Below are 17,360 nucleotides of genomic sequence, written 5' to 3'. Positions count from 1 at the left end.
CGAACGAAACACTGCGGCTCGGGCCAGCCGATCGTCTTCATTCAGTAGCTATTGTTGATTCGACCGCTGTCACCACAGCTGCCACAACTACGGGCTCATAGACTTATATATTTAATGATTGTGCTTCTGATGATCACTGTAAAGCTCCAGGATCAGCCCTCACCGGGATATCGGGCGTAGCCCTGACTCGTTGTCGTTCCTACCGGCCGCGTTTTCCTGAGCCTTTTACGACAGCCGGTAGAGGCATCGCGTGGGGATTGTCGTTGAAGTTCGTCGCGATAAAACTGACGATCTGATTAAAGCCAAGTAACGACAGAGATAAAGCGAAGCATAACAGTTGTTTTTTACCAAGTAGATATCCACAAATGCATCGACTGCCGCAGTGTCAAAAAGTGTCTAATCCTAGAACGGTTCGTGAAGATATAGCGGATTTAGTTTGGAGATACTAGCAGACGATATAAACCATTTCGTATTTTTTTTTCTCACATTTTCCTTTAAGCTGAGGAAACACAACTTATGAAGGCTCTATGATATTTTTTGACGCATATGGCCATAAGGGCGATATTGGAGTATTTATTGTGTTTAGGTCAACCCAAATTTGATGGGCTTGTCAACACTCAACAAAAAATGATAAAAATATGCGCAAACAAATGATGACAAGATGGAAGTTAACAGTTGCGCTCTTAGCAAGTGTATCATCATTACGACAACAATAACACTTTAAAATCGCCGGATGTGAGATCGCGGTTCCAAACGTATCGGCGGGCTTTCCTCAAGCCTGACCCTGCTCTTCTAGATTCCTATGCGTTGATGAATAGTCTGTGTAACATTGGTTCGAGCGGCCCCTTTGCCAACCGCAGGCAACGTCTAAACATACAACACCATTTTTAATATAAAACGATATAGCTTTATTTTCACTTCTGTTTGCTTTGGATTGCGTCCGGGTCTGCTTTACAAACCGTTTAGATAACTATATCGTCCAGTGGCGGTACGATCTTTCCTTAGTCATATAATTTAACTAATAATCGTAATAAAACTCAAATAATAACCAAGTGATCGTCATTGACTATTGGCGCCGCAGTGGCTTTATTTTCAATGTGCCCTTTTCTCTCCAGGTGCAATTCTCGGCCCCTTCTAACGTAGAATGACAGCGCCACATATATCAGCACTGCTATAACAATACTAATCATAATAATGTTATTTTGGTTGCTTATGGACAACTAGCCGCAAAACGCTTCGATTTGCCTGATGAATGATATATATTAGCCGGCACGAAAAGATTTTCTGTCGCTTTTTTTCCTTTCTTCGCCATGTTTGCCGCTTCTCTTGCCATATTCTATCCATGGTATTCGTGTTTAGGTGAAGCGACCGTAACAAGAATAGCCGGTCGTGGCATGCGTCCACTTCAAACAATGGTCAGTTGAGGCTAGCTTCGAAATCATACGGCTCAACGCTCTGTATCGTTATCATCACCCATCTGAAGTCATAAATGTCGCCAACTTTTGAGACTCTCGTAGGTCCTACTACGAGAGGCTAATCCGTTTCTTTGCTGGATACAACAGAAGACTCCTTGTCTGAAAAAGGTGAAACGGTTGTTCCTTTTAGCCCTGACTGAGAATAGGAAAATAAAAAAGCTGTCATTTCGTATTTCTATTTTCGCTACTTCGAATAAAGTGTTCTGCAAAATATTTGTCCTATTGTCGAATTTGACCACCACGACGTTAATACGGAAAGATAGTCGATGTGTAGATCAACTTTGAGCTTTGTATTTGAAACTGAGCTAGAAGTACGCCTTGTTTCTTTGCTTGTTTTATATGGAAGATACTTCGCTGATGGATCAATTATTTAAGCGCTTCGTTCACCAAACCCTGTTCAAAGGCTGTTTAATATATTGAGTTTGCCAATACAGTTTATACGAGAAAAAAGGTCTGTTGCAGCATGAAACTGTTCGACCGACTTCAACTTCAGTTTCTACTTCAAATTGGATACAAGTAATTCTATGTAGGAGAACGCTATTCTGTTTGCTCGGCTGATTCGATGTTGTAAAACGCCAAATAGGCAACCATACGTCGGCCGGAGAGGACTTTCAAATACAGCCTACAAAATTAGTAGACAAGCGCAAACAAGATGTCAGCGCCATAGTAAAATGCCTATTTTGATCAAGCCAGATCATATTTAGATATCAATGAGTAAATAGATTTTGTCCAGAGCTATAAATCACACTGCCATATCTAAAGTCAAAGATGCTATTCGAGAGATCTTCATTGAGTTCATAGTGTAGGACACAGGCCAGGTATTACAAATGGACGAAGACGATACTGATACGATCTGCCATGTCACACGTGAGTACTTCGCTAACAAAACCGGGTTCATTATACCTAAATATTATTATTAATTATTATATTATATTATAAATAAAGCATAGCGTCACGTCAGAGTTAAGGCATACACTCCGCATTTTTGTACAACAATAGAAGGCCTAAGTAAATTAAAAAAAAAAACAATTCGATTAATTAGCAATTTTCATGTTTGTTGATGCTGTTTAGAAGAAAAAAATAATGGAAAGGATTTTCCATTAGGTTAGATGTCCTCTACCAACGCTTTTTCTTGTTAGTTTGAGAGTAGATACCTTTACAATGGCTCGACATGTCGAGCATGTGGAAAACTCGTTATCACGGGAATTACGGTTACGCAGCAAGTCAATAGTAAATAAAGTGCACTAAAGAATCACGACTTTTCCAAAGGACAATTATACGAAGCAAGCTATGTTTCGTGTTGGCTTTACAGGATCGCGTTGCTAGGTGACGCTGCAAAAAGGTTTACTGTTGAGTTACGAGCACGAGTGGTAAGGATCTGCATTGATTTTTCCTTACCTCTACATAATTACTGAAGTGTTCATCAAATGTTTGAATCACAACAAAGCGTTAAGCAACGCTGCCTTAGCCCAAAAAATCAACAGAAAATTCACTGCTAATGAATTACTATGCTACCCTAGCGGAGATAAGTAAAACATGATGATTAACCTAAGTGCCCCTGAATATGTCTAAAAATAACCGATCACTTTTTATGGGAAGTTGAAGTCCATATGTAGAGACGGTGTCTACCATTTACTTCGCTAGTAGTTCTAAACGATAAAGTAACTGTAGCAAGAATGAAATCGAGATTGGACAAAAAGTCAGTACAACTTTACATTCAAAGATAAAGAAAGGTCACTTTAGTGTCGCTTTTCCTATGGGCACCCGCTTATCATCAGTTCGGGTTGGGCTTCTCACACGTACGTCTGATGGGCTGAATTAATATCTAGTTATCGCGATGCCTCGCGATAAAACTTCTCTACTGCCTTCTAAGCGACCAGCAGGTTTCTGCCGGTCGTGATTTCATGCTAGGATTCGTCGCTGAATCCACAAGGTTTCTGAGTAATATGCAAAACTTTCTAATGCCTACTTCGGATGCGTGCCTTCGGTGAGAGAATGAGGTTCATGCTTTACTCCGATGGCTGCTATAATCAAAAACCACCTTGACGTCGGTGAGACTGTTGTGCATTTGGCTGTTACGTCGATCGTAGTTGTACTCGAAGCTGAGGTCCTTGATCGAATCGTTCCTTTCGCGAAGCACCGAGGAAGCTTCCGTCAGTCGTTCAAGATTTGGCATAAGTACTTGAACGCCCTGACTTTCAGATGTAACAGGACTATTCGAATCAACCCCCTTTTCTACAGGACAGAGTATCATGTTTAAAAGACGGGCGATAAATAGAGAATATAAAGTAACGAAATAATAAGGTAAAACCCAAGAGAAATAAATTAGCGAACATTGAAAAGGCAGACAACGAAGCACGTTTACGTTGCATAGAGTGTAAAAAAATTAGGGTAATAAAATGTACTCTATTTTGGATTTATTTTGATGTGTATTGATGAGGGGACTATTTTGAATGATGATTATTCGATAGCGGTCGCAACGTAACAATAAGACCGAATAATAAAACATAAGGATTAAAATCTCAGCTCTTGTCTGACCTCTTATGTTCTACATTGGAGGTCGAATAGTCTATGATCATTGAGGTTGGCCTGCGCTCTACAGGAAGTCCAAGGATTGTCATGTTAAGGCTGCCAACGCATTAATGCAATGCAGATAGTGGGCTTCGGAAGGGAAAAACCTCCCTAGCGCTGAAGATGCTATCCCGTTCACGCACCATGTCGTACTTTGCCCAATCAATCCACTTACTCAGTCAGGAACTCAACATACACCTCCATACAATCTAAAGGTTTCTCTAATTATTAATCACGTCTCGGTGTACTTGTTCGATACACAAGAATCGGTATGGTACGGTCTCGTTAGCCATGAAACCAAAACATAGCATTTAATACTACATCTAATAAAATAATTAATAACATCGTCGGTATCTTAAACCAGGAACGGCTGTAGCCAGCGTACCGGCGACACCGGCTATAACTCACGGTCTGAGGCGCTCGTTAGAGCCTGCAAATCTCCAGCTTTATCCGAAGCTGCGCCTTCGTACGCAGGTTCATGTGAGGATTCCTCCGAGAATCGTCCCGCTCCCTTTTCCGCTGCAAAAAGAATATACGTTTTTGCTAATTCTGTTTGCGGTCGTGTTGATATTATGTGTTTCCATCTGTGTAGCAAGGCATATCTCAGTACTGAGGTAGATCCTACTGATGTTACTTGAGGATAAGAGGCGCTTATATTGTGATTCTAAGACATCAATACGTTTTAATTAAAAAACGCTGGAGGGACACGACAAGCTCCAGTGACTTGTGAAGAGCCGTGTTACCTTGGGCTGAATTAAAAATGGCACTTAGGTTAAGAGTCATGAAGGTGGCTTTTCGGCGAAGCGAGTGCGACTAGCAGGCGTGACCCTAAAACAATACCATTGCAACAGCCGAAGAAATCGAAAGTACTATCGAACATTTTTCAGAATACGGCTATCAACGATAAATTGCTAGTTATCAAAAGGATCATTTGAAATATATAAGGAAGTTAATAATTTGAGACCAGCCCAATTTTTAACATGTTATTCACTTGTAGTTCCTCTATCAAAGATAATTTTAGGGCTCTGATCCACTGGGTCCCCCGGCCTCTGGCTTTGTAGGCGGACCCGATGAATAGCACAAAAATATAATGTCACTTTCTTGCGCGAACGTGGTTGGTTTGCAATGGTAAGTGGCTCAGATATTTGCTTTTTTTTTTTTCTTTTATACCTTGCAACATTTCCCTGACCCGCAGAATGTCGGTCTTACTGTGCGGATCCTCTCCGCCGACGTCTTTTTCCTCTGTTGGCGAAATGTCGTCATATGCTGGAGTAGTTTCATCTGAAAACGAAATTTTCGGTTTGCGATGTGATACTTACGAATACCAATGTGGATACATGCGAAGATCTATTTGCAGAAAAAAAGTTCTATTCAGAGTCCACTCGAAACTTGTATTCTTAGGGTATTACGGATTTGAAGCCATTTAAAGATTTATCAAGCCTCAAGCCACGTGAAAGGATTATAGTAAGCCTAATTTATAGATAAGCATTCAGTCTGAGACTTGTACAATTTTTGGTTCTCGTCGGATGTGATCAAAACGCCTTAATTAATTAAAGTCCGATCTAATCAATTAGTGGGCTACTTAGTAATTATAAAAGTCACGACTCGGCATCAGAATAGGTATCGATATGTTCTAATCGTGATATTTTTGTTTTCGACATGTTTGGTAAGGCTTAGCAGGGCATCTTGATCCCGATAGCATACTTTGGGCATCGTTCGCACCGTCTACCTTCAAAACCACTGAGGATAGCAAGCAAATTTACAAAGCTTGGGTAAACGATGCTATTGTCAACTATACGAAATGCATATGAAATCATAAGTGCAGTTAAAAAAAACCGTTTTGTAAAAAACGGACTGAAAAATTTAAGAATATATCCGTGCCTAGGGCTAAGCGGCTCTACTGAAAATCTATAAAAATACATTCGCATAGAGAATGCCTTCGAAGTAATCCAGGCACAAGTTTCCTTCATTGGACTAAGTAGCAAGGAAGCAGTAATCAAATGGGAACGGAACACCTCTACAATTAAGAAGAATACAGCAAGGGAACAATTGACAATGACGCAAAAAGCAGAAAAGGATCCATTCTAAGTTTACGAAAGACTGTGAAGAAAGGTCATAGTTGACATCTATAGGCCTAGAATAAGGTTAATCATAGGTCACTGCCACAAGAAAAGTACAGAAAAGGCACCCACCACACAGCATCGCTTCGATTCTCTCCAAGTCAGCAGATTCCTCTTCTGAAAAATTGAAGATTCTAAGTACATTTACAGGTGGATTAAGAAGTCTGCTACGGATTTTGAGCATCCTACACGGAGGCTGAATGCCTTAGGTTGATGCACAATAACAACCTAGGGCTGCGTGCCAATGTTGTAAAAGAAGCGCCTCTGTTTTGAATGCTAACTCAACGAAAGAACCGATTGGATCTTCTCGGTGAACTTGCCGCGCAAGGGTGTTTATAACGATTTACCTTGTAGCATTTCTTGGATCCGCTCAATGTCGCTAGCGAGATCTTCAACGATATTCCTGTTTGTTTCTAACGAACCTGATGCTGATGATTTCTCCGTGCTTTTACCGGACCTTCGAGAAGATCCGCTTGGGTCTGTGACGGCAGCATTCAAAATTACAGGGTTATTCTTAATATAACCGAGGTTTTAGCTTGGGGTAAGCTGGGCGCCTCTAGGCAACGATTGCCCCAGCACTGCCATATAAAAATCAAATTGTGCGCCGCCAAGATTGTATAGGCGTAGCTTTTTTCGGCTTAAACTACATTGCGCTAAATAGGTCTTAAACTCGCTGTTTTTTGAGATCATTATTTCGAAGAATGCTGTTTTGCAGAGTGTGATTTTAGTAAGATATTTGCGGCATTCGAATAGAATAGAAGTACCCAAAACACAAGACAAGTGCTACTGAGCAAGCCTATCATACGACTTTATAGCCGGGATCGTTTTTCTAGTTGACTCGTATTTTTGTTAATTATGTACGTGTTTACGAACTCCTACGCAAACCCTCAAATTAAGATGCTTCTAACTCTAGTATGACGTATAAATTCATTTACACTGGGAAGCTCGTTGAGGTCCAGCTGCATCAGTGGCCTTATCCAGGCGTTTATCCTTGACCAGGATAAACGACGCTTCATCTGGAAGAATAGGAAAACAAATTAAAATGCTACAGGGAAACAAATTTTCCTCTCATTAGCGCGCACAAAAATAACTGTTTACAAATCAAAAATTTTGAAAATACATGGATATTTACTTCAGGGTTAGTGGTCAATTGATTGCTGATTGTTATGTCCTATAATTTGCCACAATTAGTCTTTTCATTACTGTTTACCGTCGAGTATTCTTTTAAGCGTATCAATGTCGGGGATGTTTTTATCGGCGAGACTCTCCAATGTAGGGGTGGGCTCGCGCTGCACGTCCGCGTTTACGCATAGCGAACCCGCACACGCCTCTTGCTCTTCTGCGATAAAGCCGACGAGAAATATATAGAAGTGTCAGCACAAATGCGAGTACAGACATTTGAATAATGACTAGGAATAAAACAAGACATAGGTGCTCGACGCTAGCCGGCGACAACGGATGCCGTTTCTCGCGATCGAAACTAGATGATCATCTATTCATACCCTTCAGCCATTACTAGCTATCGAGAACAGAGCCTACCTTCGTAATCGCCTCTCAGCGTTAGATACAGCCTAATATAGTCAGACCTAACGCCTGTATATTAGTTAAACATAAATTGATTAAAACTTTAATTGACAGCTCCGATGACCACTTCGCTTTCAGCTTCAAACGTGTTCTAAACGGCTCGAAGCAACTGGGTCGCGAGAAGTGTTTCTAAAAGCAAATTCCTGCAAAGAGTCCAAAGGTTGTCAAGACAAAAAGTGTATAAGCGTAAGCTGCAAGAAGCATCTAATTTAACTAAAAAAATAATTCATGACGATTACCATGTAAAATCTCCCTGAGAATTTCAACATCGCTTTTTTGTCGCGAGAGCATTTTGTCTTGTTCAACAGAATTCTGTCTCGTTGGCGTCGCTCGTATGACCTCTGCAGGTTCTTCGGCTCGAAACTCAACCATTTCGACCATTTCATCACCCTCATCATGCACCGTCTTATTCGAACGCGGTGGTGTTGCAGGCCTATTTTTGTAGGAAACAAAATATTTATGGAAACCGTTAACACCAGGATCATCATCCGTACGTACAGGGGATATGCAAGCGCAAAAAACTGAATAGTATAGGGTCCGCGCATTTCTAAAAGGTGTCATATACGGCAACCCTCCGTCTCACGTACATATAACAAGTCGAACAAACAGAGCTATCAAGTCAGTATATATATATATATATGTAATGGTAATCATAATAACCTTCGGTATAGTGAGCCGAAAAATTAATCTGCCACCCTATCTAGATGGTCATATTTTCACTACCTGATATACTGTTTGCTATGATGGCATTTCTTAACGAAACATTGAACGTCTAATCGGCGATCTGTTTTAAAAATTACGTTACGATAGCTTATTCCACACCTGACCTATTCACCGACCTAGGCAATCGCCGAGAGGTTGTCTCTTCATCATCTGTGATTGAGCGCCTATGTAAGCGAGGCAGTCTCTCCAAGTCAAGTTTGAAATTGTGTATTTGTTCAGACGAATCATCGAGGTTAACTTCTCCAGATGCTCCCAACTCGAGATCAATTCCTAATACAAAATATGCTAGAAGCGTGAGCAAGAGTGTTAAAAGAACAGTGAACAATATCGCTTATTTTTGTTAAGCTGAGCACATAAATGGTACTTAGAAGCACGTCTCGTAGCAGGACAATATTGGCTATCTACTAATTAATAAGTACGAACGTCTAAGTTCGCGGTAACTCCTACTCTTTAAATTTCATTACCTTTTTCTTTTAGTTTTCTAAGAATATAGCTATTACAGTTTTTTCTATATTTAATTTCAGTTAATAGAATTAGTTTACGTCCATATTTAATGAGTTTCTACAATCAAAGTAACCCGAAAAGGGAAACCGTCTGAACGATGCGAACGCATTATCTATCTTCAGGACAATCGTAAAAAGGTGACTCATATCAGGAAAGGCATGTACTCTTTAAGATAGTCGATAAAGGTTGTCGCACCATTTCCTGATATCTTCTTTCTTCAAAGAAAGCATATATTTAATTAAATACAGATGTTTCCATCCTTTTGAAGCAATGCTCAACGGCCGTAAAGCTCGAAACATCACTTTACATCTGTATTCACGACGTGAATGAATCGAAAACTATCAGGCTTTAATTTGCACAGTGTCCTTTTGGACCTTGAATATGTGAAACCCTTGAAAAATACACCAGTTTGTTCGGTCCCGTGAACGGCGGAGTGCATTTCGAGGCTGGCTGCTGTGAAGGCAGCGAGCGGCTCTCAGGGTCACAAAAAGGAAAGGGGACACAAAAAGGGAAGCTCACGAACGCACAGGCCTGTACTGTAGGACCCGATCCGCAGGCGACGCCTGGACGTTGCTCTATATTTAAAAGATTTCCTTACAATAATTCTTTGCCAATAACATCAAGCTCGCCCTCACGTCTGTCATGATCTTGATCACGAAAAGACAGTCTGCCACTGTGCACTTTGTCCCTTCCTGGTTTTGGCCTTGTGGGCATCACCCACGCCTACCCGCATACAAAAGCCATTTGCAGGGTTAGAGGTGGGCCGAAACAATATGGCGCACACTGAGGACGGAGATAGGCAATGCTAAAGGGCTTAGAACACAACAATTAGGAAGCGATAACGAAAAAATTAAAATCGAAGAGATAGATTCATAGCGATCGATAAGAATATAGCTTTAGAACTGGTTATTCTTGTTGTAACTGAGTGATGAATCTTTTCTACCTTTGGCTTGTAGGAGATCGACTGTCTGATTCCAAATGTCCTCGATAACGGCGTCAGTCCAGTTAAGGTTGGTAGGTGCGTAAACCTCGCAATCCTTCACGACCTAAATGGCAGTAATAATGGGTGCATTACATTGATAGAAACACCCTTATATATAATTTTCTTTTAAGTTTTGCTTAAATTAAAAATAGAGCTTCCAAGAATACGTAATAGACAGTCAAAAAAATCTTCACGTAGAACTTTTTGATAAAAAAAACGTCTGAAGTTAAACAAAAATAGATAACTGATACAAATACTTCACAGTGTGAACTGTCGCTGCTTTTATACACAGGCAAGAACTCTCATAATTATTGATCCTGTAATATCGTGATTTTACAGTGGTAACATGTTTGCCTGCTAAACTTAGGCACACGTGAAATCGCCTAGACGTGCAACCGTAGATAGACTGCTCCATTTCACGGAGCGGGTCAGCGGTCTTGACCGAAACGATAGCGGACGTAAAAGCTGCTAACGTTATTTTACCCTGTGTGGCTGTGATTTATTTATTTTACCATAATGTGTCATTACTGTTTTTATCCACCTATAACAATGCATCCCAAGAAGCTAAGTAAAAATTCTATCTGTACTACCACTGGCGGACGTTTGTGTAATTCATTTAGCAACAGCCCTATCTACCTTCGTATATCTAAATGTCTCAATAAATATACTTAATTAAAAAATAGAGCAAACATTCAAAATGAACAAGTTCATTAGAAAAAAAAATCGAGTCTTACCATTCCAGAGCTGGCTTGAATATCCTGTTTGAGGAGAGCATACAACACGCTCTGCATTCCTTCATCAGGCGTGCGGAACATGCACTTAGCAATTAAGGACCACAGCTGCGAACAAACAAGACATGCGGTTAATTAACATGGCTAACTAGCCACAGTGCAATCATAAGAAGAGTTAATTTAATACAGCTTTTTTGCCATCTTTTTTTCAGAAGGAGTTTAAGGTTCCTTTTTGAGATCCAATCGTTTCACGTATGCTTCGCTGCTGTGACGGCTCAGTAGCGTATGAAAAATCTAAACTTCAGCCAACCTGATTTTGCAAAGGGGGAAGATTTTTATAGATGTCTGTGTTCATTAGTCCTGGATCAACGCACAAGGAGCATACATCATGGTAATTGAAGCGACGAGCAATTTCACGGTTCATGAGGTAGAGACCCAATTTCGAAGATCGGTACATGGCTCGCAAATCGTACCCTGAAATATATAATATTTCCCACACGTTTTTGTTACATCGCCTCGGCTAAACGGTCCAACAAAGATATATATCAGTCTAGTAAACAATCGTTGTTCGTGTCTCGAGAAAATGCAGTTACCCAGAAGGATTTAGGTGTTAATAGTTAAGACTTACCACTTTTTTGTTTAGCCTCGAGGTCCCGGAGGTCGTTAAGTGATCCTTTTGTGAAACTCCCACCAGTAATCGAAATGATCCGACCAAGTCCGTTCGGTGTGGTCATAATCTTCTCACGGAGAAGATTGGTCAGCAGGAAATGACCGACGAAGTTGACCCCCATCATGCGGTCTATGCCATCAGCGGTGAAATCGCGATCGCAAATAATTCCTTCACAACAAAGAATATGCCCATTACCCTCACTACACGAATTGAGTTATTACAAAATAACAGATGAGTTAGATCGTATTCAATAACTCAACTTCCATACTTAAATATCGATTTCAACAAACCTTCTACGAGCCACCAATGTGGCGCATGTATCCGCATGTAATGTAAGATTATTTATCAGTTTTACAAATATACGAGATATCGCCGAGGACAATTAGCACAGTCCGCAATTTTCACTATAGTAGTTACTAACCGGCGTTGTTGATTAGGCCGTCAACACGGTCCTCGGTGTCAAGCACTTCCTGTGCAAAAGTTCGAATTGATTCGAGATTGTTTAGGTCCATGTACATAAGACGATGGTTGAAGCTACCAGTTTTTTCTCGTAAGTATACAGCGGTCGATTCCCTTCGGAGGCGTGTACGGCACGCGGAAATCACTTTCGCCCCCCGCAGGCATAACTCGACGGCGATCGCGCGACCCAGTCCGTTCGAACCGCCTAAAAAAATCACGCTGGTTGTTTTGTGGATACGCCCTCCTTTAATGGATCGCAACAATTTGGTCTCAGCAAGTAGCCGGCTATATTCAAGTGCACAATTGTATGTGGTATTATTTCGAAAACAAGGTAAACACCTGCAAACGAATTGATTTATAATCGAGATCACGAACCCTACTTCCATAAGTGTTTTCTTATTGTCATCTAGACAAGCGACAGTTCTGGTAGAGCAAAGAATAATGGCCTTCAGAAACTTTTAATGCAATTGAAAGAATAATAATATTAAACTTTAGTGTCAAAATGTTCGATTCGAGCGATCTCAAAAGCACATGATATTGCATTTATGCAAATGCCCCCTTGCACAAATTAAATGTTGGCTCGTGCTATTTGCCAGATCATGGTGTGGTGTTCGATAACTCAGGATCGCCCCACTCGGTATTATATTTACCCATTCCTTATTATATTGCTGATATATTATAGGAGATTATAATGCTGGGGGAAACCCTAATCGGGTTACAGCAACCGATACATATAACAGGGTAGTTAAAAGTCAGTTGTTTTCATAATAGGCCATCGCATCAGGCGCATGCTACAAGATCGAGCATTTTAATAGAACAAGAGTCTTCCAATACGGTTTACTCTGTGGAAGTGACTTGACTGCGCGTGAACCACCTGAAACTAAATATGGCGATGATTCGTCTCAGTTTTAGGGTAGTATGCAGACGGACTTCTCGTCACTCCATCTTTTCGCGCAGTCCCAACGAGCTTCAGACGACGGCGAGCAAGAAAAATATCAAAATGTATGATAAATAGTTCTGATCTAACGTGAAATATCTTTGAGCACATTGCCGATCCGGCCACTGAACGCATTTGACTACAGCTGTGGGAAAAAGCTCTCCGTACTCTCGGCTTTTAAGAAAATGGTCATCGTTAGATGCTGCGCTAATATAAGAAAAGATAACGATATATTAGATCAGGCTCCGTCATTTCTATGCTAGATGTATCAGTGTGGCTATAGATTTAGATTTCAGAGCCTTTCCCTTGTTCTCACAACAACATGTCGCTCCGTTGAGTCAAGCGTGCCATTGACAAACTATGGCTTCCGAGCACGAGTTCCAACAATTTTGTTCCTGAATAGTTATTTTATTTTTTGTGTATTGCCTCATCATGCACGAAACGTCTCACACCGGTCGTTTGGCATACAGAGGATGCCTCTGCAAAACATCTAAACATTCCGACATTTTGTAATCAATCGTATAAACCTGGTGAAGGTTATCTTTTGATATTAGAGCAGAAAATACTAACTTCACTGACTACGCCAATGTTATCACCTCTCTATACGACGCAGACGGCGCCATTAGCATAGGTTGTCGTTTATAAATAATTATCTATCGAATGGACAGATGTAATAGATTTTAATGTTATGTGTAATGTATGTTCGACTGTGATCTTGCCCTATTATAATCTGGTACATCATACGTTACTTAATCGTAACTTCGCTAAACATAAGTTACGGCGTAAACTAAATCAATAATACGCTTAATTAGCTAGGCGCAGATATAACTAGGTTTATGCCATGCAGCCAGAACATGATTTCGAAGCAAATCTATATATATTTTATTACTGGTAGATAAAAATGACACAGAATAATTTACACAGCAACTAGTCCAGTATGCGTCGGGGGTACTGTTGCTGTTCGAGTGGAAAACCTTCTGCACCTAGATGGCGTACGTAGAGGGTGGTTCGGACATATTTGCCGTTGCACGTTCTTGACTTTTGAGTTAATCATTCTGCATCATATGCTATTCAATATGCATGCATCTGTATGTTACAGGCGAACTCCTTCCGAGTAGTTCGGCAGTCGACGGTCACATCTGCCGGTCATTAGTTGGGGGCCTTATCTAAAATTGTTGCCCATTTATATGAAATGTATTGTTGGAAAGCGCGCTGTGTCATACGTAAGTTACACCGTACTATCGGCCGCCCATTATATCGATGAGTATATTTTAAGACTAATAACAATCAATGTAATCGGTCTCACGTTTACTTTCGAGAACTATCTAGCGAAAAAAGAAATAGGTAACATACAACTGATACGGTGTGGATACAACGCATTGCTGCCAGTCTCTACCGTACTATGTGCTCATATTTATACATTAGATACCAAAGTATCGTTTCATCGTATAGCGGCATTCCTTCTACGACACTACAATTTTTCGTGAATCGGATTTTCGCTAAACAACGGGTTTCACTTGTGCCTGTTTTGATTAACAGTTTTCTAGCGCATAGGAAAATGCGGTCCAGTCTCCAGCTTGCCTTCGAACTTATCAACAGTATGCGGGAATTGGATCAGAACTTAGGACAAAGCTTGTATAAACTAGTGTATTAATTCATCTTTCTATAGTGACTGGTATAGGTTAGGTTAGGTTCAAGGGACCTCCTTCAACGAACGTCGACCGTAGTTGCTGCTGGTAACAGTCTTCCATTTCCCTTAAGCCGAATTTGTATTTGTGACAATGGTCGTCACTCTAGCGCTTAGAGATTCTTCCACTCTATCGTCCACTATATTTTTCAACATTGGACATATGTCTAATATTAGACACCTGGGTAGGTACGTATATATTATTAGAATAAACGCCTGTGCAACACTGCTAGAGTATTCTTACTAACACGGTCAAATAAAACGCTTCTTTACCAAGTGGGCAAATTTTCTCGTTATCTAAAAAGGTTACGATCGTCCATACGAAGCTTTGCCTCACTTCTACCATTGGATCATTTACTCATATTGAATCAAATAGATGTGTCATAATTGAGCTGGCTAAGTTATCGGTTTTACGCACAACGCCTTCTGCCAACGTTCGACCATTTAAAATGGATAGCTTGTCGCCCAGTAGCTCTGAATACAGACAGGGTCACTACAGACAGTTGCTATGAAACAGTGTTTTATGCCATAGACCGCTACCATTTGAACCTGAGGTAACCCCTCTTATGAAAAAAAAAAAAAAACAATGTAAAGGCAATATTATATAAAGGTAATATATATATCTGTGGCAAAATATACGACATAATATCTAGACAAAAACCCAAGCAGAGTATTAACGATGTCTGAATCACACGTCGATAGGCGTTCAGAGAAATACTCTGTGTAACATTAGGTGAAATCGTCAACGGTCGTTTCTTATTCGTATCAGTTGTGCGATCTGAGTCACTAGAAAAAAAAAAAACGGTTTTAATCAGTTGTAGATGTTTCTCTGAATTTGGGAAAGCCAAATGAATGCCAAGATAAATTAGTTACTAATAACGTCGTTCAGTAGGTTGCCGTCTACCGCAAACTACGTGATACTCCGACCGGTTGTCTCGACCCATGGCTATACATCTGCATGGTTATCCTGTATTTTTCAAGCGGGACACAGCGGCGTAGTGCTGGCTGTTTCCACCCTTTAGCTGATACCTTGTTTCCGAATGGGAGAACCGCGCAGAAGGTTCAAAAGCCAGATTGTCCATATGGTAGCATAGGTTACTATTAGGATTGCAGCACCCATAGAGTCAAATCGAAAAATTTACCGATAAGTGCGCGTTACAGACTGGTGTATCGCTAAGTCAAGATCACTTTACGAATACTAACCTTTAATTCCCTGCTACGTTCACTGACATCTAAAATTCAGCTACGATACAAGTAACAAACAACACTTGGACCACATGAAGTAGTATATTTTTCGGCCAGATAGATCCCGATATTTCAACTTCGCATTTGTCCTACCTAAATGGCAGATCATACAAGTTAAACTAGTAATATTTACTTGCTCGGCACCAAATGGAATCACGGGAGAGATGGACAAGTCCATCTGTTTCATGGACACATTTATTGATTCATATGTCTACGTACTAGATCAGTAAATTACCTGTTATTATGACCGTCCTGCCATCGAGTCGTTCTTTGCCGTCATAGATCTTTGTCGACCTAATTACTGATTTACAAAAGCAAAGAGCTCCTAGAAACATAACAACCGGCAGAAACAGATAATAGAACCACTCAAGGAACGCCCCGACGCTTCCAATAGATACCACCGTCATCTTGCCAAATGCTTAGAAAGTTTCGCACAAAATTTTTTGGGGTAACTTCTCGTTGAGCAGCTTCCTTAACGGCTTCCAATAGGCATCAATCAAAGTTTCTGAAAACTTACAAAATCGTGTTTACAGAGGTTCGTTCTGACGCCTCTTAATATCCTCGCTTCATAAAACAACACAAGACACTAACTATTTTTAACGGTAACTTTGTCCATTGTTTTTTGCTTTAGTCAATACAGACGATGGATACGCCACCATTGGGCGTTCCCTGGGTTGCCTTCATGAGAGCGCCGCGCAACCAAAAGCCGAACAGAACACCAGAACTACGAACGGAGTACTCAGGCAGACCAGAACGTTCTCGCTCACCTGAAGCCTCCTCTTTTTGAACTGACAATCTCGCGCCGTTGAAGCGGTAGCGGCTGACCTACACTAGGCCATGACCAAACTCTGTTTTATGGGCATACTCGGTCCGTACTAGGCCACTAGTAGGTTACTGCCGCTGTAGTCGCTAGTGATAGCGGTGGGCAGAAGCAGCCATACTGCCATATCTGTGGGGCCTGCCTATCATGTGCCTATTGGCCTTTCTCGTTTGTCTGCCCTCTTCCGTCAGCCATGCCGCGCCGAGCCCGCGCAAGCAGGAAAGAACTCGTGAAGCCAGAAGTCGTTGCAATGTGCGTTAGGTACATTCTGACGACGTTGTTATCGTTCCGTTCGATGACGAGCGACTATACGGGGCGCTAACCCTCCACCGTCGGTGCGCATTAGGGTTCGGCTGCGTGTACTGAGCACGCCAACCCTCAGGACAGAGGGCAAGTCTGTTATCGTGTATTTCTATATATGATAGGTAGGCATAAATCGCAGGGCCTCAATTCCATTGCTGGTAGTAATGGTAGTACTAGTGATGTCACCGGTTCATCGAGCACTGCACTATTGCCATAGTACATACGGCTATTTTCGTTATGTCCGCTAAATTAAACATTGATTTATATGCATAGTTCATTCGCGTGAATGGACTTCTTTTCCTCCGCATCTCGGTTATGACTAATTTTCTGGCTGACTGGCAGCAGTCAGAACGTGTCTGCTGCTCGGGTTAGCAATGCTATGTAGGCTTCGTCTACTGGTCGATGGCATAGAAAATATGCTAACACTATTTTGTTATGTTAAGCTAGATGATACTTAATTAGAGGCGAAATGTAGTTGTTACCATATTAGCTGAATAAAGTCCGGCAACATTTGTTTGTACCAGCTTTTTTTTTTTTTTTTTTGTTTTT

The 17,360-nt window shown here is 41.0% G+C and overlaps 1 protein-coding gene across 1 annotated transcript; it reads right to left on the bottom strand.

The window, feature by feature from the left end:
* Positions 1–1,059: 1,059 nt before the first annotated feature.
* LOC111271473 (uncharacterized) lies at positions 1,060–16,966 on the bottom strand (the record flags this gene model as incomplete). Its single annotated transcript, XM_022852289.2, is given in 16 exon segments — positions 1,060–1,574; positions 3,517–3,710; positions 4,455–4,565; positions 5,217–5,327; positions 6,239–6,283; positions 6,514–6,645; positions 7,102–7,182; positions 7,377–7,505; positions 7,990–8,183; positions 8,590–8,743; positions 9,921–10,023; positions 10,694–10,798; positions 11,001–11,164; positions 11,319–11,528; positions 11,782–12,024; positions 15,924–16,966. Coding segments are annotated over 16 exon segments (2,199 nt in total). The 3' UTR covers positions 1,060–1,523.
* Between the last annotated feature and the right edge of the window lie 394 nt (positions 16,967–17,360).

This window comes from Varroa jacobsoni, unplaced genomic scaffold (assembly GCF_002532875.2).
Source record: "Varroa jacobsoni isolate VJ856 unplaced genomic scaffold, vjacob_1.0 contig00647, whole genome shotgun sequence".
Taxonomy (NCBI): Eukaryota; Metazoa; Arthropoda; class Arachnida; order Mesostigmata; family Varroidae; genus Varroa; species Varroa jacobsoni.
The sequence above is the reverse complement of the archived record's forward strand: the minus strand, read 5'-3'. Positions and strand labels throughout refer to the sequence as shown.